The sequence below is a fragment of the Giraffa tippelskirchi genome, chromosome 6, assembly GCF_054371585.1.
Source record: "Giraffa tippelskirchi isolate mGirTip1 chromosome 6, T2T-mGirTip1v1.2.pri, whole genome shotgun sequence".
NCBI lineage: Eukaryota > Metazoa > Chordata > Mammalia > Artiodactyla > Giraffidae > Giraffa > Giraffa tippelskirchi.
In genome coordinates, this window is record NC_137280.1 from 138,575,876 (window position 1) to 138,602,105 (window position 26,230).

At 38.4% G+C, this 26,230-nt stretch overlaps 2 protein-coding genes across 14 annotated transcripts in view; one reads left to right on the forward strand and one right to left on the reverse strand.

The window, feature by feature from the left end:
- Positions 1 to 26,230, forward strand: part of CNOT8 (CCR4-NOT transcription complex subunit 8) — a 63,486-nt gene that overhangs the window by 35,911 nt on the left and 1,345 nt on the right. Inside the window, exon 7 of one of the 4 annotated variants that reach the window (XM_081501878.1) lies at positions 1,932 to 2,724. The exons of the other annotated variants lie outside the window; for them this stretch is intronic. Within the exon in view, the coding sequence (XP_081358004.1) occupies positions 1,932 to 2,039 (108 nt within the window). The 3' untranslated portion in view covers positions 2,040 to 2,724. Of the gene's footprint in view, positions 1 to 1,931; positions 2,725 to 26,230 lie in introns of those variants that run through there. 4 annotated transcript variants of the gene reach the window in all.
- Positions 1 to 26,230, reverse strand: part of GEMIN5 (gem nuclear organelle associated protein 5) — a 41,951-nt gene that overhangs the window by 13,531 nt on the left and 2,190 nt on the right. The window contains exons 1-18 of one of the 10 annotated variants that reach the window (XM_081501874.1): positions 22,808 to 22,846; positions 20,669 to 20,820; positions 20,343 to 20,459; positions 20,102 to 20,234; positions 18,927 to 19,092; positions 17,854 to 18,066; positions 17,036 to 17,121; positions 12,732 to 12,814; positions 11,303 to 11,436; positions 9,694 to 9,767; positions 8,802 to 8,983; positions 6,830 to 6,969; positions 5,699 to 5,870; positions 3,257 to 3,484; positions 2,651 to 2,764; positions 2,156 to 2,278; positions 1,044 to 1,139; positions 505 to 642 (exon numbers count right to left, since the gene is read on the reverse strand). In XM_081501874.1, the coding sequence (XP_081358000.1) occupies positions 505 to 642; positions 1,044 to 1,139; positions 2,156 to 2,278; positions 2,651 to 2,764; positions 3,257 to 3,484; positions 5,699 to 5,870; positions 6,830 to 6,969; positions 8,802 to 8,983; positions 9,694 to 9,767; positions 11,303 to 11,436; positions 12,732 to 12,814; positions 17,036 to 17,121; positions 17,854 to 18,066; positions 18,927 to 19,092; positions 20,102 to 20,234; positions 20,343 to 20,459; positions 20,669 to 20,768 (2,299 nt within the window). In that variant the 5' untranslated portion in view covers positions 20,769 to 20,820; positions 22,808 to 22,846. Of the gene's footprint in view, positions 1 to 504; positions 643 to 1,043; positions 1,143 to 2,155; positions 2,279 to 2,650; positions 2,765 to 3,256; positions 3,485 to 5,698; positions 5,871 to 6,829; positions 6,970 to 8,801; positions 8,984 to 9,693; positions 9,768 to 11,302; positions 11,437 to 12,731; positions 12,815 to 17,035; positions 17,122 to 17,853; positions 18,067 to 18,926; positions 19,093 to 20,101; positions 20,235 to 20,342; positions 20,463 to 20,668; positions 20,821 to 22,542; positions 22,847 to 26,230 lie in introns of those variants that run through there. The other 9 variants (XM_081501873.1, XM_081501870.1, XM_081501868.1 and 6 more) reach the window with 9 other exon arrangements.

The following is a 26,230-nucleotide window of genomic DNA, read 5'->3' on the forward strand; positions in this document are numbered from 1 at the left end:
GACTTGTTGAAATTCCTTTCTCTAGAGACAACCATCATCACTGGTTTCTTCTGAAACCTTTGGCAACAGTCTGAACATATAACCACACATGTATAAATGACAGAGTATTAAATATTATGTTGTGCATCTATACCCACATTCTTCTCACTTACTAAACTCTGGAGCTCCAATCTATATCAGAATACACAAGAGTTGACTCAGTTTTTTGTTATATGAAGGAGTTTCTACTGTATAGATATACAAGATTTAACCAGTCTTATACTGCTAGACATCAAGGTTCTTGTGATCTCTGCTGTTACAGATACTGCTGCAATCATGGTCCATGTTATCTGTCATTTTGCATGTGTAGGTACGGTTAAATTCCTATAGTTAGAACTGCTGAGTCAAAGGGTATGTGGATTTTAAACTTAATCATTATATTTGGCCAAACTGTCTTTCAAGACAATGTCTATCTTTAATGGGTGTACTCTAGAGAGGCTAGAGCTTTTGTGGTAAAGAACATACCAACTGGTGCCATAGCCACGAGATTGTCTGTCAGCTCCCCTCTTTCCGCTGCAGTCTGCAGAACACCTTTTAGATCTCCTTTCCAAAGCATGAGCTGGTGAAATAACTCAGGGTGGCCATTTTCCAAGTGACCTTTTCCTGTTTGGAGGAGAAATAATATTTGAAAGATGTTTCAGAAACATCTGTCTGTGTTGTCTTCTAGAGAAAGAGGAATAAATTTCTAGAATATGTAGTCACTGGCTGATGGGTGAGTCACTTCCCAGAATGCTCGTAACGGGGCCTGAAGCCCACTCAGTCATCTGCCCACCCGCCCACTGTCACTTGCGCTCAGTCACTCAGAATGAACACTGAAGTACAGGGTCCTATGACAGATGTGAGCAAGGGCTGTCTGAACTTGCAAACAGAATTCAAAGCCTAGTTAGCTAACATGTAAAACTAGTCATTACCATGCCACAAGATGGGAGCCATAAAAGAAGTACATACAAAGTGTTAGGAAAGCATAAAGATGGACGGGATTGTGTTGATTGGACTTGCCTCACCTTCAACCTCAATCATTCTGTACAGGGTAGCCCTGTCTGTGAAAAGCCCCAGGTGAAATCTTTCCTCAGGATCAGCAGACACATCCTCGTTTGGCTCTGCTAATTCAAAAAGACAAAAATTCAGATGAAAGTGATTTAATACATTACTGTTTTCTGTTCAGTTAATTCTGACTGTATGTAATGCCCATTTCAGATTCTGAGACAAAGAGTCCTGTGCTCTTGTGTACCCTAACAGAGACCCCTACTGATAGCAAAATGTGAAAATACTTCAGGCTTTTTAGGCTCAGTCTTGGCAAAATCCAATAAGACAGTTTAGTTTGAAGTTTGCTCAAAGAAAGATTTGGGGGTGGGGAGGAAAGAGGAATGTTAAAAAGCCAACCCCAAATTCAGTGTATTTAAATGCAGTAAAGAAAAAACCAGACAAAAAACTAACAAGCAAAGTCTGTACTGTAAACTAGGATCTTCCACAGAGGGATTCAATATAGATTGTTTTTGAAAAAGGCAACTGAATGATAATAAAAGTGGCCTCAGGGGAGAAATGGAAGAGTGGGGTGAGGGATGGGAGGGAGATTTATTTTCTCTTTATACTATTTGAATTTCTTTTTATCATGTGCATCCCTTTTCAACACATACGATTCAAAATTAAAAAGAAAAAAAGTTGCTGAAATGTCAGAATAACACACATTAGTGAGGGCTTTGAAAAGTTAAAACCAAAAAACCTATAAACAAAAACTTCCTTGAAAAATTTTTAAAGGAACTGCTATATTAAGGGTATACTTTCAACGAACAAATGATGTTTTTTTCTATGTGTGCATGCTGTTTACTGGGGAAAAACAGTTGATGGAACTGATTGACACCGAGATATTTACGCCATTATACCAATTCCAGCACACAGATGGTTGGCAACAACCTGACCACAGAAAAGCAGAGCTTTATGTCTCCAAGGCACTGGGGAGTGTCGACAGCGGTCAGAGTGCAGAGCCGCAGCAGGCGTGATGCAGAAACACGACAATTTTGGACATCTGTTGACTCATCCATCCAACATCCAAAAAAGCACTTATGTGCCAGTTCCCAGAAGACTACGGATGGGCCAGGGAAGTGTATTTCTATACCTCTGGAGTGTTTAGCGGTGGCTAATACCAAACAGTCCTGATGTAGCTCCTCTTTGGATCTGTGGTCCAGACTTGTACTCAGTGGAAGCATGGAACGAGCTTTTCGCTTCTTGATTAAGGCTTCTGAAATGTAATACAAGTACAGACCATCTGAAGAAGAACTGATTACAAACCCCAAACTGAATGCATGTCTACTGTGTATGCAACCTACTGGAGGAATACTGCTGAGCAGAGAATGTTCCCACTCGTAGAAGGAAGCTTTCAAATTAAATTATTAGTAGCGGGGGGGTAGTGTTTACAACACACACAGTGTCCCTGAGAAAGCTTTGATCCAACATGAACAACTGAAAAATGACAGTTCTTCCAAGTACTAAAAAAATGACCCCAAATCATAACACAAATATTTAAAACCAAAAACCATACTTTGTTGAGTTTTCATCTGCATGTAATATTTGAGGATGCTTTAACAAATTATTTTAATTATTAGATACCAACCTGGCTTCTCTTTAGGTACCTCCTTTTTCAGTAAAGTGACTTTGTTATTAATGGTACTTTTTGACTTTTCAAAACCTAAGGCTGCTGGAGTGCAGATAATTGGTTCTTTAGAAACTACATCATGGGGAGAAAGAAAAAAGTTTGGATGAGAACAATGTGGAATCTAGTTCTTTTTAAAAATTAAGAGCTATCCCAGTCTTTACAGTGTGATTTTATCTATTACCCCAAATATAAGATGAAGTATTTCAGACAGGAAGCATGGGTAGTCAGTCTTCCTTTCCCCACCTCTCAAACTGCCTTCCAGGAATCTGTCGATTTATCACCTAGAACTCTGACTGATTCATATAAGGAAAATTATAAAGATTCTAGCCACCACAACTTTAAAACTTACCCTTACGTGTAAGGTTCTATGTATATGCTGCCCCAGCTTCACTCTGTCCCACAGTCTTACCCTGCCCAAGCTGATAAGTTTTCTCTAGAGGACTTTACTATTTCCATCCCAATCATCCATTAGATTCCCTTAACACTTCAAAGGTAGACCTGACTTGGTTTCCACGTCAGGACTATTAAGTCCTAGAGAGTGAAACATGAGATTCGGCTACATACCCGCTGAGGGGACGCCACAGGATGGCTCAGGCTCACGGGCTTCCTCCTCGGTCTCCTGGTCTGACACGCCATTCTCAGTAGGGCCCAGGCTCTCCTTGACACTCTCTTCTTCATTCCCATCACATAATTCTTGCCTTACCGGAACTCTCAAGGTGGGCTTTTTCTTCTTTTTCGGCTTTGGCTTAGGTTGAGAGAGCCGCTTTTTCTCTAATTCAATACTTTTCTTGCCTATAGAAAACACAGTTCAGAAAAGGATAGATTAAAGTATATCTTTGGGTTAAAAGCACTCTAGGAGATAAACTCCAAAACCTTATTGCTCTTCTTTTTGATAACATTCTTACCTTTTCCCGCCCTTCCCAATGAAGTCTTAGTCATATTACCAAAATGTTAACCAAACCAGACCCTTTTCAGATTTAATTAAATCATAAACATGATGCCCATTTACTCCTGAATACTATATATCCTACAGACAAGGATATTCTCCTTCATCATCACAGCACAACCATTAATATCAGGAAATTAATATTAATAAATATCAGGAAATAACAGGAAATTAATATCAGGAAATTTCATTCAAGTTCTACTAGTTACACCAGAAGTGTCCTTTATAGCAAAAGGAAATCACTCCAGGACTACACGTTGCTCTGGCTTGTTACATCTCTAGTTTCCTTCATCCTGGAACAGGCTCAGATTTTATTTTGACTTTCATGACTCGAAACTCATGAATATCACAGGATATTTTGTCTAATTTCCCTCAAATTGGGTCTGCCTTATGTTTTGCATGATTAGATTTAGGTTATGCATTTTCAGCTGCAATACAAAGCAGTGAGGCTGTGTTTATCCTGGTGCAGCCTGTGAGGTAGCACATAATTTCTATTTATCTCATTATGTGTGGTTCACTTTGATTACTTGGTGTGCTTCCCTTGTAGCTCAGTTGGTAAAGAATCGGCCTGCAGTGCAGGAGACTCAGGTTTGATCCCTGGGTCAGGAAGATCCCCTGGAGAAGGAAATGGCAATCCACTCCAGTATCCTTGTCTGGAAAATCTCATGGACACAGGAGCCTGGTGGGCTGCAGTCCATGGGGTCACAAAGAGTCGGGCATGACTGAGTGACTAATACTTACTTACTTGATTACTTGAATAAGGAGGGGGGTACCTTGCAGGTTTGTCCCTACTAGTTTTACTAAAAATTATTACTGTGATAATGGCCAAATGGTAATTTTCAGTACCATCGTTCAGTCGACACTTACTAGGTGGCCTTCTGCTGAAAAGAACTTTTGCTTCTCTCCACGTATTTAGACCGTTCATTTATTTTTGTCAGTATGGACTCAAGAATTCCTATTTACGGTTTCAATCCTTTATTATTACTTATTTACTTTTTTAGTTTGAAAGCTTTTATCTTTTGATGTCAAGTCATCTTACTGAGATATAATTTAATACAAGAAAATATACCAGATTTTTTAACATTTTTATGAGTTTAGACAGATGTATAGTCAGGTAACCCACCACCACAAATAAACTGTTGCCATTATTTCAAAATGTTCCCTCATGCCTCTTTGTAGTAGATTTCCCTCCTCCCTGAGCCCCAGGCAGTCGTTGATTTGCTATCACTATAGTTTAATTTTGTCTGTTTTAGAAATTCATATGATTTACAACTACATTTCATACTCTATATTAGTACTATGCAGTTTTTAGTCTTCTGTGCCAGGTTTATTTTGCTAGGCATAATATTTGAGATTCACTCATTTTGTTGTATTTATAAGTAGTTACTTGCTTTTTATTGCTGAATAGTTCCATCGTAGGATATATACCACAGTTTATTTACCAGCTGACGTACATTTGTGTTGTTTCTGGTTTGTGGAAATTACAGATTAAGCTATAAGGGTTCTTTTATAAGTCTTTATGTGGATGTATCATTTCATTTCTTGAGTACATTTCTAGTTGTTTATATACCCTGTTTAGTTTTCTAGCTATTTCTGGTGGATGGGAAAATCTGGTTCCAGTTAGTCTCTTATAGCCAGAAGTGAAATTCTCCTGTTAATTATTTCAAGTTCAGACTGTCTCACATTTGGGTAGCTGGCCCCTTCAAGCTGGTTTCTTTGTCCTATTGATGACCTCAGTTACACCTTTGTGGCAAATGATGCTGAAGACTTACCTTATATTTTTTCTGTCCTAACCTGGAACTAGCCATTTCTCCAAGAAGCCCTGGTAGGTTCCTTTTAAGAGAATGATATTTAGAAAACAAGATCTAGGTGCTACTATTGTTACTATTCAGGTGTTGTCTTCAGACCCCTTGGGGCTACTATCCTTGTTCAGGCTTCAATCCCACCATACTGCTCTATTGCCCTGCATGAATGTCCTCTTTGCATGACTGATCAACTCTTACTGAGGAAAGGAGAAAGGGAATGAGGGAAGCCTTTATAGGCTCCAGGTTCTGACTGACCTTGAGGAGGTCGGGAGTGTTCCTGCATGGAAGTGAGCCATTTGTACACACAGAAATCATCTGCCCCTGAGTAGATGCAATCTGGATCCAATGGGGACCACGCAATGCAAAGCAGTCGACCTCTGTGTCCTCGGAAATTGCACAGAGGCTGTTCCTGGAGAGTATCCCACACCTAAAACCAAAAGTCACACAAGAGAATATATAATTTCTGGTTATTCTATTGTTTGGGAGGGTGGTGGTGGTATATATTTTTGAAAAAAATTCAAAAAAAAAAATCTGTGTACTCTTATTTCCTCTTGTAATTTGTACTTGCAGTTTCAGAAAGTGCTAGTTCCTAAGGGAGGTTTCTGTATTCTGGGATATAGAGGCATTCCCATAGGGATGATTTTGAGTAAGTTTTTAATGGTGCCCTATGGATTTCACTGTCCTGAACCCATACTGCATGTTATTTTTGGGCTGAGGATTCTTGATACCTCGAAGAGAATTCTAATTCAGAGCCCACATCTGCATGTGTGATGCAAGGGTTCTAATTTCTCACAGGTGATTATTCTGTCTCAGGGCAAATGATCAATTTCCTTGCTATTTCATGAATGATTCCAGTCTCCATTTCAAAGGGCAGCCAGTCATGGCTCTCAGCTCTGTGCAGACAGCTCATTTACCACTCAGTACTGAGACAGACATCCATCACTGATGATGGATCCCCAGTTCCCAAGGTCTGTTCTGGTTCTGATATCCGAAACTCACTTCACAGCTCTAGCTTGGCATCTCATCTTTATTTTTGAGAACTTGGAGATCTGAGCTACCAAGTTATTATTAGAAGTATTTTTTCATGATTTATAGTCACCATTCTGTGAGAGAACAGAATGGGAGGAGTACTTTTCACATCAACTTTAGTCTATCATACTGACAGCAGGTCAGAGTGAAATCTTTAAAAACATCAGAGTTTAGCTAGTTCCTATCAATATTCTCTTTCACCTAAGTTACAAAAAAACCCAAACTTACCCTGCTAAGGGCCCAGATATGTTTAATAAAATGCCCTCTAGAGCTCAGAAAAATCGCAGGGGAGAAGAAGAATGAGTTTCAGTTAGAGTATGTAGTGAAGAACCCACAGAATCAAGGATGCAATAGTACCTGAGCTGTACCGTCATAGGAAGCGGATACCAGCCTTCCATCATGATGTGGGCTCCATGCCAGACTGGTGATCTTGGCTGTGTGCCCTGACAGGGTCCGGTAGGGCTCTGTAATGGTCACTGGAGATTCAGGATTGCTCTCTAAAGACAGGGGATGATGTCATTGATACCAATAACAACAACAGAAAGATATAAAGGAGGGTTTTAAGTAACATGGCAAGAGTCAAGATTTTACCACATGCTTTCTATATGATTTTCATTGGGCAACATTGTTTAGTGGTTAAGAGTGTAGGCATATCCACAGTGCCTGGCACATGGGCTTACTGTAAGAAGTGTTAGCTATCATTCTTTCTTTCTAAAAGCCATCAAAATGAAAGTAATGCCTTTAGGATGTGATACCAAGAAGGATGTATTGTCACGTATAGCTAAAAATGTGTGACCTGAATCTAGTCATAAGAATATATGAGACCAAATTGAGGACATATCTACAAAATAACCAGCTGGTATTTTTCAAAAAAAAAAAAAAATCAAGATGAAAAAACATAAAAGGCTGAGAGATATAAAGGACAATATTGGATCAACTGACAACACTAGAATAAGCATGGTAGATCAAATAACTGAATAATGGAATTGTGGTTATATAAGGGAATATCATTATTCTTACAAAATACACAAATATTAAGGAATATGGCAGCATGACATGTGCAACACGAACACTTTGGAAAATACATACACCACAGCACAAAGCAAACATGACAAAAGGTTATAAGTTGTTGAATCTGTGAAAAGGTATATGGTAGTCCTTCATACTATTTTTGCAACTTTCCTCTAAGTGTGAATTATTTAAATATAAGAAGATAAAAATAAAATGAAGTTTTTCCTGGTCATTTTTTTCCCTTTTTCTGTTATTCAGTAGATATGAAATAAAAAAACAAACCAGGATGATAATATTTCAGTAGACAAAGATCTGCACTGCTTTTAAGAATTAAGTTAATGTACTTCAGTAAGTGATGCTGGAAAAACTGGACAGCTACCTGTGAAAGAATGAGATTAAAACATTTTCTCACACCATATAAAAAACTCACAATGGATTAAAGACCTAAATGTAAAACTGGAAACCTTAGAACTCTTAGAAAGGAACTCATTGACATAAATGATAGTATTTTTTTGGATTTATCTCTTCAGGCAAAAGAAACAAGAGCATATTAAAAAACAAAAATTATAGCTCTTGGCAATGAAGATGGGTTATGTGTTTGTTTTTTCTTCATATTAAGAAAAAAAAAAGTAATTATACTTCTTTCACATTAAAAAAAAGGCTCTTCTGACCACTTACTGTTTCTTCTAGGTGCTGAGGAAGTTCAGAGAAGTTTAAGACTTGTTAAGGAATAAGTTGTATGAAAATATGAAAAAGATCAACCTGTTAGGCAGGGACTAGTAGTTACCAGAACACATGCAGATGCTGCAATTAAGACAGTGTGGGACTGAATCTGGGCTCTATCATATAAGCTGTGGGACACATGGAAGTGAGCCTCAATTAGGAAAATGAAGATAACAAAACCTACCTCCCAGGATTGTAAGAATTAGACGCAGTCATGCTTGGGGATGGGATGTGTGTTGTATGTGTCAAACACTCAAATACTCAAACACTGAAGGAACGGGCTATAAACTGGCACCATCTTTTGGAGAGTGACTTGGCAATAACTACATTTTAGAAAATTTGGAGAAAACAGCAAACTAATAACACTTTATTAATGAGGGATGGGATTAGGGGAGGTACTTTCTAAGTTAACATGTATTATCATGTTTGAAATTTTCATTGTGTTTTAAATAAGGTGAATACATTACTTTTGAAAGTAGAAAAATAGTTAAGAGTAGTGTTTAGTACCAAAAAGAAAGGAAAATGGTACAAAGATTGGAACAAAAAGTAGCTGAACACATATACCACCCCCAGTATGGAAAGAAACCAAAGTTACCTATGACAGTCTGCAGGTTGTGCACATAAATGACTGCATTGTTGGACCCAGAGGCCATCAGATAGCTCAGCTCTGGCTGGCTGCCATGCTCATGATGCCAGCTAATGGTATTCACAAGCTTATGATGCTGCTGGATGGTGCAGATCAGTTTCAAGTTAGGAACCTTGAATATTTCTATTGATCTGGAATAAGAAACACACCAAGATAAGAAAGTATGCTCAAATTACAGTTCAGTGCAAGCAGGTATCGCCTTCATTCCATCGGTCAAAGAAAGGTGAAATGGAATAGGATAACCCTATCTAAACTGCAGAGGTTACTCTGTTACAAAAAATCAGGTACAAAAGGCAGTTCTTTCAAACAGCTTTAATAAATTTCAACAACCTCTGGAAAGTTGTATTTATCATGCTCTAAAAATAATAAATGGTACCAGGGTAAAACTAAAAGAAGAATTAATAAACCAATGGCTTAAATAGTAACCATGTTACTATGGTCAACATTGGAAAGGGCAAAACAAAACAAAAAACCCTAAAAAACCAAAACAAACATTGGAAGGGATATAGTAAGACCTAAAGAGCATTTCTGCTTTTTTTTTTTTCCCTTTAAAAAGAATGAAGGGAGATTTAAGGAACTTAATTCTGGAGATGAGCATTCTTTGAAGCATACTACAGCCAAAACAGAGTAGGCAAACATTCTCTTTGAGCTGAAAATATTTAACTTATTTTGCAGTTCTCAATAATACAGAGAGCTCCTGAGTTATTTAAGGATATCAGGTATAAGTCAGAATATCAAATACAGCTAGGCTTTCCCAACTAACATTACAGATGGCACTAGCTTGTGATCAAATATATGTGCAATTACAAAGTTTTTTTTTTTAAAGAAACAAAACACATACCCATCTTCATTGCCAAGAGCCATGATTTTGCCATCTGCTTTCCAGCTGATCTCTGTGTGTACAGGCAATTTGTACTAGAAAAGCAAAACAAACCAATCTCGACTAAAAACATTGTTCTTGCCACACAGCTTACAAATTAATGACAACAGCGTGAGGGAAAAAAAAAAACCCTGGTTTAAAAATGTTCTAATTACAACAGCCATTCTTATAAATAATCTACATAATTTGCCAAAGAGTTACTAAGAGCAAGTATTCTAAATATGATTTCCTAACTGGGACAAAAGACAGGCCAGTGAATACTAAATGTTTGCAGTGTCTAATCTTGTGAAATGAATTTAATTAAAATGATTTTTACCCCACGGTAAGACATGAAACATGTCTTCAATAACATGGGGGCTGTCCATCTCCTCAGCAGAAGTCATATACGCCACCCTTCTTTTCTTCCCATCTCTTTTTCTTTTCCAGAATCTTTTTTTTTTTCTCTTCTGTTTTTATTAGAGAGCAGTTCCTTTGTTCCCCAAGGCTGCCTGGGCCCTCTTTTTTTCTTACTTGTCTCTCCACAGACCACCTCATACATGCCCACAGCTTGTTTAGCTACCACTCATATAAAGGGACTCTAAATTTCCATTTCCAGCCCGATTCCTTATACGAACTTCTGATCTATATTATTTAAGTCTTACAAAACTAAACGCTTGTTAGGAACAGGAATTTTGCCTCTTTTATTCCTTGTTGAATGTTCAGATAACATTTAAAACATGAAGGAATATAGCCAATCAAAATAATCAATTTATGATTAAATATTATTTTTATAACAAAAATAGCCATACAAAAATAATGAGCAACAGTAAAAAATGCCCATTTGAAAGAGTAAGGAAAACTCAACATTTATGGTTTCACTTAAAAAGACAGTTCTGGCATACAGATATATTGATATAATGGTAAAAAAATGTGACTAAATGTGGAAATCTGGGTGAAGGATATACGGAAATTATTTGTGTTATTTTTACAGCTTTTGTATAAATCTGTAATTATTTCACTAAAAAACCAAAATAATTCTGTTTTGAGCGAAATACCTCATAGTTGAACTTGCATACCATATTATAAAGTAATTTTTACAAACACCTCCCTCTGGAGAAAGTGGCAGGTGTGAAAAGGATGCTTTATATTCAAGATCTGAACTCCTGCTGCTGCTAAGTCGCTTCAGTCGTGTCTGACTATGTGCAACCCCATAGACGGCAGCCCATCAGGCTCCCCCGTCCCTGGGATTCTCCAGGCAAGAACACTGGAGTGGGTTGCCATTTCCTTCTCCAATGCATGAAAGTGAAAAGTGAAAGTGAAGTCACTCAGTCATACCCGACTCTTCGAGACCCCATGGACTGCAGCCTACCAGGCTCCTCCGTCCATGGGATTTTCCAGGCAAGAGGACTGGAGTGGGGTGCCATTGCCTTCTCCCTCAAGATCTGAAAGTTTATAATAAATAGCCATTGCAACTGAGAGAAGCCTGAAATTTGACTGAGCACAATGGATACCTCACATAATGGCATTATTGTGCAAGATGAGAAGATAAAACAGAGAGATCATGAGAAGACTTCAAATCACAAGAACTTACTCTGATTGAATTGGTGTCCCTGATGAGTTTGTTGATGTCAAAGGCCTCTCCACTAAGCTTCCAAGGGTTGTGCTGTAAGACAATCCCTTCTCCTCCACAGCTGTATAAAGTGAGGGAAGGTCTGTCTCCTTCTCCTACATGCAATAAAAAAAGAAAGTTATCAGTTTTGTACTTCACCAGCTTAACTGTTTGTTGCTGTAATATGACCACATTATACTGTGAGATGTTTTAAAAGAATTACATTAATACCCTGGAATCAAGTCAGGGTATGCATCTGAACACAGTTGTTGGGAGTAGAAGTAATAAAGTTTTATTAATTCTTATAATACAACATAGTTTACTTTAAACATTCTTCTGCCACTCAAAATAGTAGGGGTGCCAAAGTTGGGATCAGAAGACATGTTCTCAAAGTTTTGGGGAATTTATCTTATCTTACAGAAATAAGTAGTGTCTGGCATTTAACTATATGAAGCTGCAGGACTTCCTATGACTAAATGTAAGAAGCTATTCTCAAAGCAATGATTTCTTTGGTGTTATAGTAACTGTCCTGTTTATTTTAGGAAGTAAACAGTGGTTCTGATGGGTTTTTGTAAGGAGAAGTTTTATTTTCACTACTGTAGAACTGTTTGGCACAAATCATGGATCAGCATTTGCTAAATGAATGAATGAACTACAACTACAATGCTGCTTGAGTTCTGATGACTTACACTGCAGTTATGCAGATATACAGATGTTCCACTATAGATGCTGAAGAAAAGACTACTAAAGATTTTGCTGAACACATTCAGTTTATAAATTCTGCAAGACCTACCATTGTAGGAATAAGAAAGGCAAGACTGAGGGGCTAAAAAAGGGTCAGAATGTATTCACAGGCAACAAGAGATCATTTGAGAAATTCTAACTCTGCTTTAACTGTAGGTTGAAACAGATGATCATTAACATTATAATTCTTTAAAAATTTTTAAAAAATAAATTGCTTATTTTTTTTGGCCCACACTGTGGCTTGTGGGATCTTAGTTACCTGGCCAGGGACTGAACCTGGGCATTCGGCAGTGAGAGCATGGAGTCTGCACCACTGGACTGCCAAGGAATTTCCAACATTATAATTCTGATAAAATTAAAAGGCGATAGCAAATTTTAGTGAAAATAATTAGATTAGGTATCAGGACCTAGCATGAGATAACTATATTCACAATAAAAAAATTCAGCTCAGAGAGACCAAATACTATAATTTGGAGAGGCTTATTCTAGGTGAATGGTTTCTAACTGATCACCTGTTACAACTGCCCTCACGGACCCCAGGGACACAGCAGCCTGCATAAGGAGTTACTGCACTAGAATGTTTATGACTTTTTCCAGGTTGAATATCCTACGATTAAGTTGAAAGAGAATACTCTTATGTTTGTTAGAGAATGATTCAGATACTTACCGAGTGCCACAGCGGGTACTGGTGGTCCCCAGGCTAACGAGTATACAGTCTTCTTGTGATACGTGCTAGAAATCTGTGGAGGTCTGGGGGGAAGGGAAATTATAAACAGAAAGATTTAAAAAGGTACAGTGGAAAACAGACCATCTTTTTTAAAAAAGTTGCCTGTTACAGAAGCAAACATTTAAATAATATACAATGTAATAACAGCAACTAGAAAATAAGTCCCAAATATACTTTACCTAGAAAAAAGTTATTAATATCCCTTAACCGGCCAGTTTGGGGTTATTTTCCCTATCTATTCCTGAGTTTCTCACTTCACTTAAATGTCAAATATTCTAATATTACTGTAGTTATATACAAAAGTAAAGGCTATCACAACTTGAGAAAAACAGGACAAGACAGAAAATGCAAACTGTTCAGCCCAGAACTAAGGTTACTACTAAGCATATATTATCACCATGCAAATATATCCACCTTATAGTCAAGTAAAAGACTACAGTCATTTTTTTGGCTTACCCTGTCATTAACACCACATTCTCAAACTAAGACTTAATTTATTTATTTTTGGCTGTTCTAAGCAGCTTGCAGGATCCTGGACCAAGGATTGAACCTGTGCCTCCTGCAGTAGCAGCGTATAGTCCTAACCACTGGATGGCCAGGGACTTCCAAGATTTCAGAGTAGATAGGTTTTTAAGTTTTTTTCCTCTGGATTAGTATTTTTATTCTTCACACTCATTTCTTCCATCCTTTCTACCTAATAATGGTTTTTATTTAAAAATTAAAAATGTTTTACAATTTTTTAAGATTATTTTCCATTTAGTTATTACAAAATGCTGGATATACTCCCCATGTTATACAATACACCCTTGAGCCTTACACCCAATAGTTTATACCTTCCCCTCCTCCATCTCCATACCCGCCCCCCCACTGGTAACCACTAGTTTGTTCTATGTATCTGTGAGTCTGCTTCTTTTTTGTTATATTCAGTAGTTGGCTGTATTTTTTAGATTCCACATATAAGTGATATCATACAGTATTTGTCTTTTTCTGTCTGACGTATTTCACTTAGCATAATGTCTTTTCCATCCATCCATGTTGCTGCAAATGCTGAAACTTCATTGTTTTTTATGGCTGAGCAGCATTCCTGTGTGTGCGTGTGTGTACATACACACACACACACACACACACCCCTTTTTTACCCTTTCCCCTGTTGATGGACACCTAGCTTACTCCCATACCTTGGCAATGGTAAATAATACTGCTTTGAAGATTGGGCTGCGTGTATCTTTTAGAATTAGTGTTTTTGTTTTTTTCGGATGTATCTCGAGGAGTGAAATTGCTGGGTCATATGGTAGTTCTTTTTGAGTTTTTGGTTTTTATTTATTTTTTTAAAAAAGAAACCTTGCTCTTCAGGGTATTTTTGAAGGTTTTGGTTGATTAATGATATGTGATGTGTCTGGACAGGGCAGTGTAGTCATTACCTTTAACATATACTATACTCTGTATGATTTTAGAATTCCAGTATCTGTGACTGAATGAGCTGTTGACTTCTTTATTTCCATGTATCTGACACATTTATCATGATCAGTCTAGACAATAAACCAAATTTTCTATGGCTAAAGGAAACAGAATAAGCGTTTCTGGCTGAATACCTAACAATATATCTTCAGTAACGTCCTTCCTCCTACTATATACCTTTGCTGCTATCAGTTTGAATATTCAGCTTATAATAACCAAAAGATAGTAATTTACTAGAATTAGTAATTTTGTACTGACACAAAGCTATTTAAATTGATATGTAATTTTATTTTATTAAGTACTTCTTTGATGTAGTGTAGCCTTTTAAAAAAAGATTAAAAATGGAGAAAAACAGTTAACTGTGTGTAAGTTATACATAGGGTCTTCCCTGGTGGTTCACTGGTAAAGAATCTGCCTGTCAATGCAGGAGATGTAGGTTCGATCCCTGGCTTGGGAAGATCCCCTGGAGAAGGGAATGGCTACTGACTCAGTATTCTTGCCTGGGAAATCCCAAGGGGAGCCTGGTTGGCTACAGTCCATAGGGTTGCAAAAAGTCAGATATGACTTAGTGATTAAACAATAAACAAGTTATACACAAGTACCTAAAGAATTGGCACATGAAAAGGTTAGCTCTACAGTATAATGAATGATTCTCACTTAGGTGCAAATGATCTAGAACAGGAGGAGGCAAACTTTTTCTGTAAAGGGCCAGGTAGTCAGTGCTTCAGACTTTGTGAGTCAAGCAGTTTTTGTCACAACCCATCCGCTTTGCTGTGTAGCACACAAGCAGCCTCAGATAAGATGTAATGAAATGAGTGTGGCAGGGCTCTAAATAAAACTTTACTTATGGACAGAGAAACTTGAATTATATTTACTTTTCACACATTGTGAAATATTCTTGATTCTTTTTCATTGATTTTTAAAATATAAAACTATTCTTAACTCATGGGCTTCCCTGGTGGCTCAGACGGTAAAGAGTCCGTCTGCAATGCAGGAGACCTGGGTTTGATCCTTGGGTCGGGAAGATCCCTTGGAGGAGGAAATGGCAACCTACTCCAATATTCTTGCCTGGGAAATCCCATGGTCAGAGGAGCCTGGCAGGGTACAGTTCATGGGATCACAAAGAGTCGGACACGACTGAGCGACTAAGCACTTTCTTAGCTCATGGGCCACAGTTCTGTAATCCCTGGCCTAGAACAGTGCTGTCCAATAAAGTAGCCCTTAGCCAGATACGGCCCTTGAGCACTGGCAATGTGGCACATGTGACTAGGAACTCAATCTCTAATTTTATTTAATTTTAATTACTTTAAGCATAAGTAGCCACATGTGGCCAGTGGCTACCAAACTGAACAGTGCAGGTCTGGAATCTAATCAAGCCCTCAGAATAGCTGTGTCCAATAGATTTATACTGTGAGCCATAAATACAAGCCCCGTCTGCAACTTAAAGCTTTCTAGTAGCCATGTCAACAGAAGTATCAGAAACAAGTGAAATTCAATTGTAGGAATTAGCTCAGTATATTAAAAAGAATTACCTTTTAAAATATAATTAAAATAACTATTGAGGCATCTCACAGTCTTTTCTGTTTTGAAGTCTCAAGTGTGTTCTACACTTGGCACACTTCAGTAGCTGCCTGTGACTAAAGGCAATACAGGGAAGACAAGGAGTATAGGAAATACAGGAAGAGTGAACTGAGTTACAAGTCACCACAAAGAATTAACTAGACAAGTCCAAAATGTAGAATGTGCTAGAAAACATATCTGGAATCTTCAAATTGAAAAGGCAATGTTATGGAAAGAAGTGGGGGACTATTGTATAATAAGAGACTAAAGAGACATAAAAAATTACAATGTGTGACCCCTGATTGGAAAAAGGTTTGAAAAAAAAATTGCTAGAAAAACATTTTTGGCTCAACTGAGGAAATTTGTATATGCACAGGATATTACATCATATTATGGATTACTGCTAATTTTTGTTAAGTGTACCAAAAGTATGGCAAAATGTTAACAGCTGGTAATTCAAGATGGAACATACAGAGATGTTCTTTATTCTAAGCTTTTAACATTCTTGAAAGTGAAAGTGTTAGCTGCTCAGTCGTGTCTGACTCTTTGTGACTCCATAGACTGCAGCCTGCCAGGCTCCTCTGTCCCTGGAATTCTACACTCAGCAATACTGGAGTGGTAGCCATTTCCTTCTCCAGGGGATCTTCCCAACCAGGGATCAAACCCAGGTCTCCCACATTGCAGGCAGATTCCTTATGGTCTGAGCCACCAGGGAAGCCCATATAAATGTCAGTCGCTCAGTTGTGTCTGACTCTTTGCGACCCTATAGACTAGCCCACCGTGCTTCTCTGTCGACAGAATTCTCCAGGAAAGAATACTACAGTGGATAGCCATTCCATTCTCCAGGGGATCTTCCCAATTCAGGGATTAAACCTGGGTCTCTTGCATTGCAAGCAGATTCTTTACCATCTGAGCCACCAGGAAAGCCCCTATGAATAACTTAACATTCTTGGATGCCTGAAAACTTTTGTAAAAAGAATGTTGCGAGAAAACAAAAGCAAATGTTTTCCTGAAAAAAAAAAAACTTCACACGTCAGATGGGCTGAACCATCACTATCACCTGAAAAAATGTTTTTAAAATAAAATTCTAAGTTCTAAGCCCCAGTCTCAGAGTCAGAATCTTAAAGATGCTTCCCAGTCTTACTATGATAAACATCTGGGTCTATGAACTCAAAATGAACTAACATTTTAGTCAATGGGCTAAATAAAGATCATCTATTTCTTACTTGTTGGAGTAGGTGTCATACAATCCCACTTTTCCATCATCAGTTCCAAAAGCTAGGCAGCCTTCCTTGGTTGGGTGCCAGCACAGCTACAAGGAAATATGAAGAAAGGGACACTGTTAAGGGGCTCATTAGATTATACTTCAGTGTTCAACTGGAAAAATTTCTTGCTATTGGTGTCTTCTAATTTTAAAAGTAACAAATTCTCATTATTTAAAAGAGAAATAGTATTAAAAATAAAGTCACCTGTAATTTCACCATCTAAAACACCCCATTGCCAGTTCTGTATCTTTCTAGAAATTTTTTGTGAGTAAACTTTACATGTAATTGAAAAACAAAAATAGGATCAAATGTTTATTAATTAACAAAGTTTGGAAAGATACATCAACAGTGGTTCTTTGGATGATGGAAGCAGGAGAATGGAATCAAGGGTGGAAAAGAAAACATTTTTGCTTTCTACACTTCTGTACTGGGGTTTTTTTTTAATCATAAACATTATTATTCCCCATGTGGTTATATTATAATTTAATGTATCGCCTATGAATGCACACACATCCAGGTTATTTTAAATTTCTTACTGTTAGAAAACAGGGTGACTTGAATAAAAATGTAATTTTACAAACAAAGCCAAATTTCTGAATTAGGAGGTAATGCGTTTGGTTAGGGAGGGTCCCTGTGCTTTCCCAGTTTCAAATTGGATCAAAAATACTCTTGAAGAAGTGTGAATTCCCTATATAGTTCATTTATGTGAATAGGTATTCTCTAAGAGAGAATTAGTTATTTGAAAACAATGCATGGCAAGTTCAAAGAAGCATCCTTACCGCCGTAACCTTGGACTTGACACCTTGCCAAAAAATTTTCACATCATAGTTGTTCTTTATAGAGAGTGTATTCCATACGCGAATCATGCCATCCCCGACGCCTATAGCCAAGCAGCCTGTGTCCACAGGAGAGAAAGCCAGACTATAGGCAAACCCACCAAGGGAAGGCAGGGTCCAGCAGCACTCCAGAGTGGCCATATCCCAACATTTTACCTGAAAAGGTTAAGGGTTAGGGTCTTTATGAAGATCAGAGAAACAGGAAAAACAATCAACGTTTCAGACAGAATGGGCTCAATGAGTGCAGCAGGAGAATGTAACTTAACTATTCGAGTAGGAATTAGGAAAAAAAAAAGCAGTAAATTGTAGAGCTCAAAGGGATCTTGGAATACATTTATTCCCTGAGATGCCAAGTGAATTGAAGGCACACAATACACTAGAACTGAGGCTTCCTATTTCCCAGAGTCCAGTGGCCTTTCCACAATATTACACAGCTTTGATAATCTCATTTGGTAAATTCAAAAAAAGTAAAGAAAGAAAAAAGATGACGATGGTTTCAGGACAGTGGAAGAATCAGAGTTTATCTCAAAAAGCAAAATATGTTATCATATCCATTGGAAGAGGAATGCTAAGTTTTTAATCTTCACTTGTTTATTATTAACACAGTGACTTGGGAGAAAACAAAGTCTATCAAACAAGCTTTGCTTATTGCAAAACAGTAAGGTTACTTAGATAAAGCCAATTCTCTCTTACAGAGACTCTGCCAAGAGCAGATGATTCTGCTACCTAAACTATAGACAAGGATATTTTAAAGCTAAACCATAATGACCTCTCACATCCTTTCATGCACACATCTCTTCCTTATCGTATCTGCTTTAACAAAAAGACATCTTGGTTGTTCCTTCCCTTCTCTACTGCTAATGTATGTATGCCAATCAGAAACAGTAACTTTGAAATTGGAACCTGGGGGCGAGGTGAGGTGTGAGAACTGATGATAATTTGAAAAAGTCCTCTAAACCTATCCAAGTCATAAATCACCACTATACAGTGTTGAATGCAAAATAAGCTGTACTTACATCTCTGTCCATTGATATGGAAAGCAGCAGCTGTTTGTCATCTTCAGTTTGCAGAGGACATAAATTAAATACAATCCTTGAATGATTTTGCCCTTCTGATGAACCACTAAAGAGGGTATATTTCCGTCTCCAAGACTGAGTGAGATCCCATAGCACCAGTTCACCTCTGTGAAGGAAAAACAAGTAGCCGTTCTCTTTCATGAGCAATCTGAAAACAAGTGGTTTTGGGCCAGAGTGTGGGCCCTCAGCTGCAAAATACTTTCTGTTCATTGTTCCTTTAAGGAGAGACAAATTACATATTCTAAAACAGACGCAAAAACTAAAGAAGTTGTTGCCTATGGTGAGGACCACCAAGCAGAGAAGGCAGAGGTGGGAAGGGAGGTTTGGAGTTTGCTGGTGGTCTAATGGTTAGGACTCGGTGCTTTCACTGCAGTTGCCTGATTTGGTCAGGGAACTGAGACCCTGCAAGCTACGTGGTGTGGCTAAAATTTTTAAAAAGGAGCTTTATTATATCCTTTCATTCTTTTTGAACCATGCAAATATACTAGACTACTTCTGAACAGATTTTCCTAACAGCTTTAATTATAAAATGCCACCATAATTTGCATAACCACAAAGGCTTTTGGAGCATACGTCTGCATTGGAGCAGTGCGGGTAGTAGCATCACAACTAACACTTCGGGAGATTCCTACATGCTTTACCTTTATTACCTCATTTAAAAGCAGGGACCTTGTCTGTTAAATTCACTTGTCATCTCCAGCAACTAGAAACAGGTGCTCAATAAATTTTGCTTAACGAATGGTCATAATCATCCTAAGAGAAAGGAAACACTATAACTGCCCCTTTGTTCACGTGAAGTCACTGAAGCTCAGAAAAGTGAAGGATCTTGCTTATGAACAGCTGATAAGTAACAGACTGATTCTGAAATCTGCTTGACTTCACAGTCCACACTTAACAAGCAGGCTGTACTTATTTGATCTTTTCATAACTCTTATTAGACAGCATAGGTATTAATTCCATGACTTTTCCATTACAAATGGCCCATCATAATATAAACCTTAGCCACTGCTGTCTCCATCTGCTGTGTCTAGAAAGAGAAGCCTAGGAATTCCTGAGACTAGAGAGAAAAACAAAGTGTGTCAGAGAGCATGACCAAAAAAAAAAAAAAAACTTACCCAAAACAGCTGGATACCAGCTGAGTTGGCTGATCCTTGGGCCAATGGAGTGTCAGCCAAAGGCGCTCTTTAATAGTTGGGTCTACACCCCCTCCTCTTCTTTTAAGAAAGGGCAATTTCAAAGTCATCACCCCTGCAGATTAAAAGAAGTTCCATGGACAGTCAAGACACACACTCAGGATAACAAGACAGTAAAAAAGCTTTACTTTATTATCACAAGGGAAATGTCGAGTATTATTACCTCGGCCTCGAGAGCAGCTCCAGATCCGAATGGTCTGGTCTTTGCTCCCAGTGGCTAAGTAGCAGCCTTTTGTTACTGGAGTTTGTGCTGTAACTTTCCCATTGGGAATTTCAGGTTCTTCTAGGATAGAGATGGTAATTTTGTTTTTAATTTGCATTAAAAATGTACTCATTAAAGAAAAAACTAGTTTGCAAGAGTTCTTGTAACTATCATTTTCATAGATTTGATCTGTAAAATCTAGTTTTAAATGTAATTCAAATGACACTATTCTACCCACTTGGTTCTTTGGGTCTAAAGAGTACTGAACCCTCTTAAATCATCTCTACCTGAATTTTCCTCTTGATTTATGGATAAACAGTCTTCACCCGACAGGGGACACCAGGCTATGGAATGGATCTCATCATCGTGGCCTCGAAGCCTGTGCATAACTTCTCCTTTTTTGCTGATGTCAATTATAACCACTATGCCATCCTTGTAGCTAAAAAACAAGGTTAGAAATATTGCTGAAAAATACAGACTGTCTTTCTAGGAAACATTTTGGCTTAGGAGTTATTGTGCATTTCTAAAAGTTAAGGGCATGGGCCGGGAGGAAAGAGAGCAAGGAATAATTTTGTTCTGTCCTTTTTCCAAAGTATACTTATTTCATATTTTGATCAAATGGTCAAATTCCTGGTACTATGTTATACTATACATGTTGCCCAGCATGAAGGTTGACAGCAGAGCATGCTTGTGCTCAAGGGAAACGTTAAAGAAAAATAGTCCTGAAAGGGGCCAGCAATCTCCCTAATTGGAAATGAATTTGTCCTAATACACTAAAAATATCTTTTTACTTTTACAAGTAATCTTACTTTTCTAACAAAAGCTGCAGAATTCTAACCTGTAGATCTGGGTATTTCAAGACTGTCATTTTTTTTAATTTAGAAGAAATTGAGAAATTCTAATAGTTTTTTTCCTTTAAATGATGAAGTATTTCAGACACAATAAAGAAATATCTACCCTCTAGCTTAAGGAAAAAAAAACTTTGCAGTACAGTTGAAATCCTCTGTATATCTCATCCCAATCAAATTTCTCCCCCTCTATTCCACAGAGGTAAACTGCTATTCCTGAATCTTGTGTTACATCAGTTCTAGACTTGCTTTGTATGTATTCCTAAATGAGATACAAAATTACTTTGTACATTTAAAAGCTTCATATAAATGGTAACACGTCTATTTTTCTGTAGCTTGTTTTTTCCACTCATTCTTTTTGTGAGTCATCCATGTTGACACATATAACTCTTGTCCCTGATCCGTCATTTATACTATTGTATAGTACTCCACTGTATGAATATACTTCAAGTTTAGTTACTCATTTTCCTTTTGAAAGGCTCTCACTTTTTTTACTATTACAAACATAAAATGCTATTAATAATCTTATTATTGTAAGATTATAAAATATATAATAAACTTAATAATTTTATCACACACTTGAGACAGTTTCAGGTTTGATGCCTAGGAAAGAACTGCCAAATTGTTAGTCACATTTTCACTTTACTAGAAAGTGCAAAATTGCTCTCCAAAGTGGACATACCTGTTTACATTTCCTATACACTAGATAATCCTACAGCTTTATTTCTCTCTTTATTAAAAAAGTATTTTTTCCCAATATCATAGAATATACCAAGTCTTTGAAGATACAGACTTTGAAAACCATCAAGTTATATAACCTAACAGACATGTGATCAAGGTATTTTGCAATTTCAATCAAGACTTCAGGGACTAATCCCTGTTTTGAAGAACATTTAAAAACAAATCATTCTGATTCAATCCTGTTTGTTTGAAAGACTCACTTCTTCTTGTGAATTTCTGTTCATCTTTCAAGGTCAGTTTGATTTACCCTTCTCTGACCCCTGCCTACCACCCTCTCTGCTCCGTCTCTTGTACTCTCACCACAATGGTCCCATTTCATGGAGACCTCCGATCACAGACCCCTTCCATTTTCAGTGTTACTCACCCACACCTGTATTCCTGTTCAGAGCAGAGCATGCAGAGCAGGTTCATGATCCATCATTATAATCACTCCTTAAATAAAATCCTTATCTCCTTTTGTTCCCCCTTTTTCTCAGGGGTATTTACTCCACAAAACCCCAAATCTGGTTGAATCTAACCACCTCCTTTCTCAATCAGTTTGAGTAGTTTACTTGAAATGACTCTTTTCATACCTTCTTCCTGCATCCAGCTCCTGCCCCACTCTGAACTTGACTTGTGCCTCACAAAAAATCAGAAGCCATCAGAATGAAACACCCTTCTCTTCCAAGCAGATCTGTGAAACTACTTACACCTATTTCCACATTTTCAGCTGGCTCCTTTTACTTGTGATCTGGAGCCAATTCCCTCTTGACTTCTCATTATCACTCCTGTATTCATCACTGTTTACCCCTGCAATAGACTCCCCTTCTGCCTCATTCCATCAGCATAGAAACATACCTTTGTTATCTTCCATTTAATGCTCCCTTGACCCCCACTGACGTCGACATTCTAGGAATCCCTTGACGTCGACATTCTAGGAATCAGCGAACTAAGATGGACTGGAATGGGTGAATTTAACTCAGATGACCATCATATCTACTACTGTGGGCAAGAATCCCTTAGAAGAAATGGAGTAGCCATCATGGTCAACAAAAGAGTCCGAAATGCAGTACTTGGATGCAATCTCAAAAATGATAGAATGATCTCTGTTCGTTTCCAAGGCAAACCATTCAATATCACGGTAATCCAAGTCTATGCCCCAACCAGTAATGCCGAAGAAGCTGAAGTTGAATGATTCTATGAAGACCTATAAGACCTTTTAGAACTAACACCCAAAAAAGATGTCCTTTTCATTATAGGGGACTGGAATGCAAAAGTAGGAAGTCAAGAAACACCTGGCGTAACAGGCAAGTTTGGCCTTGGAGTACAGAATGAAGCAGGGCAAAGGCTAATAGAGTTTTGCCACGAGAACGCACTGGTAATAGCAAACACCCTATTCCAACAACACAAGAGAAGACTCTACACATGGACATCACCAGATGGTCAACACCGAAATCAGATTGATTATATTCTTTGCAGCCAAAGATGGAGAAGCTCTATACAGTCAGCAAAAACAAGACCGGGAGCAGACTGTGGCTCGGATCATGAACTGCTTATTGCCAAATTCAGACTTAAATTGAAGAAAGTAGGGAAAACCACTAGACCATTCAGGTATGACCTAGATCAAATCCCTTATGAGTATACCGTGGAAGTGACAAATAGATTTAAGGGTCTAGACCTGATAGACAGACTGCCTGATGAACTATGGACAGAGGTTCGTGACATTGTACAGGAGACAGGGATCAAGAAAATCCCCATGGAAAAGAAATGCAAAAAAGCAAAATGGCTGTCTGAGGAGGCCTTACAGATAGCTTGAAGAGAAGAGAAGCGAAAAGCAAAGGAGAAAAGGAAAGATATTCCCATCTTAATGCAGAGTTCCAAAGAATAGCAAGGAGAGATAAGAAAGCCTTCCTCAACAATCAGTGCAAAGAAATAGAGGAAAACAACAGATTGGGAAAGACTAGCGATCTCTTCAAGAAAATTAGAGATACCAAAGGAACAATTCATGCAAAGATGGGCTCGATAAAGGACAGAAATGGTATGGACCTAACAGAAGCAGAAGATATTAAGAAGAGGTGGCAAGAATACACAGAAGAACTGTACAAAAAAGATCTTCACGACCCAGATAATCACGATGGTGTGATCACTCACTTAGAGCCAGACATCCTGGAATGTGAAGTCAAGTGGGCCTTAGAAAGCATGACTACGAACAAAGCTAGTGGAGGTGATGGAATTCCAGTTGAGCTATTTCAAATCCTCAAAGGTGATGCTGTGAAAGTGCTGCACTCGATACGCCAGCAAATCTGGAAAACTCAGCAGTGGCCACAGGACTGGAAGAGGTCAGTCTTCGTTCCAATCCCAAAGAAAGGCAATGCCAAAGAATGCTCAAACTACTGCACAATTGCACTCATCTCACATGCTAGTAAAGTAATGCTCAAAATTCTCCAAGCCAGGCTTCAGCAATACGTGAACCGTGAACTTCCAGATGTTCAAGCTGCTTTTAGAAAAGGCAGAGGAACCAGAGATCAAATTGTCAATATCCGCTGGATCATCGAAAAAGCAAGAGAGTTCCAGAAAAACATCTATTTCTGCTTGATTGACTACGCCAAAGCCTTTGTCTGTGTGGATCACAATAAACTGTGGAAAATTCTGAAAGAGATGGGAATACCAGACCATCTGACCTGTCTCTTGAGAAACCTGTATGCAGGTCAGGAAGCAACAGTTAGAACTGGACATGGAACAACAGACTGGTTCCAAATAGGAAAAGGAGTACGTCAAGGCTGTATATTGTCACCCTGCTTATTTAACTTCTATGCAGAGTACATCATGAGAAACGCTGGGCTGGAAGAAGCACAAGCTGGAATCAAGATTGCTGGGAGAAATATCAATAACCTCAGATATGCAGATGACGAAGAACTAAAGAGCCTCTTGATGAAAGTGAAAGAGGAGAGTGAAAAAGTTGGCTTAAAGCTCAACATTCAGAAAACTAAGATCATGGCATCTGGTCCCATCACTTCATGAGAAATAGATGGGGAAACAGTGGAAACAGTGTCAGACTTTATTTTTTTGGGCTCCAAAATCACTGCTGATGGTGATTGCAGCCATGAAATTAAATGATGCTTACTCCTTGGAAGGAAGGTTATGGCCAACCTAGATAGCATATTGAAAAGCAGAGACATTACTTTGCCAACAAAAGTCCATCTAGTCAAGGCTATGGTTTTTCCAGTGGTCATGTATGGATGTGAGAGTTGGACGGTGAAGAAAGCTGAGCGCCGCAGAATTGATGCTTTTGAACTGTGGTGTTGGAGAAGACTCTTGAGAGTCCCTTGGACTGCAAGGAGATCCAATCAATCCATCCTAAAAGAGATCAATCCTGGGTGTTCATTGGAAGGTCTGATGTTGAAGCTGAAACTCCAATACTTTGGCCACCTCATGAGAAGAGTTGACTCATTGGAAAAGACCCTAATGTTGGGTAGGATTGAGGGCGGGAGGAGAAGGGGACGACAGAGGATGAGATGGTTGGATGGCATCACCGACTCGATGGACATGGGTTTGGGTAGACTCCGGGAGTTGGTGACGGACAGAGAGGCCTGGTGTGCTGCAGTTCATGGGGTCGCAAAGAGTCGGACACGACTGAGCGACTGAACTGAACTGACCCCCATATACCTCCTCTGGCTTCATGTCTACATGTACATTGTTGCAACAAACTGTGGAAAAGTTGTTTCCGTGTTTATCTACCCCAACTCCAAGTCTCTTGAATTCTCTCCTGTTGGACTTTCTCCTCTTAGATTCTTGTGCTTATGTCTCATCTTTAAACTAGACAGAATGGACATCTTTGAGAGAGAAGTAAATGGAGCAGTAAGGGAGAGGGGACTGCCTACTGAGGCACCTCATGTGAAGACAACGTTGATGATCACAGGGGAGACGGATCCCAATGCCACATTGCTTTCCTAATTGAGTGGAAGAGCAGAGAATCAGAGCAGAGCTGAGTCATTTGACACTATGGGAATAAATGTTATAATATAACCAAGGGTAAGTACAGAGGAGTAAAAGGTGAAAGAGGACATTTCTGACATTTGGAGATTCACTGAAGAAATCAGGTATGAAGAATGAGGAAAGAACAGTACTACAGAAACCAAGGAAACAAAAATACAGTGAGGACCTGGAGGTCACAGGAATAATGATACTAGGGGTGCAGGGAGAGTAGTTAATACCTGTAAATGGTTTCCTGTGAGGAATAAAGGGATGGGAGAAGGTAAATAAAATACAAAATAACATCAT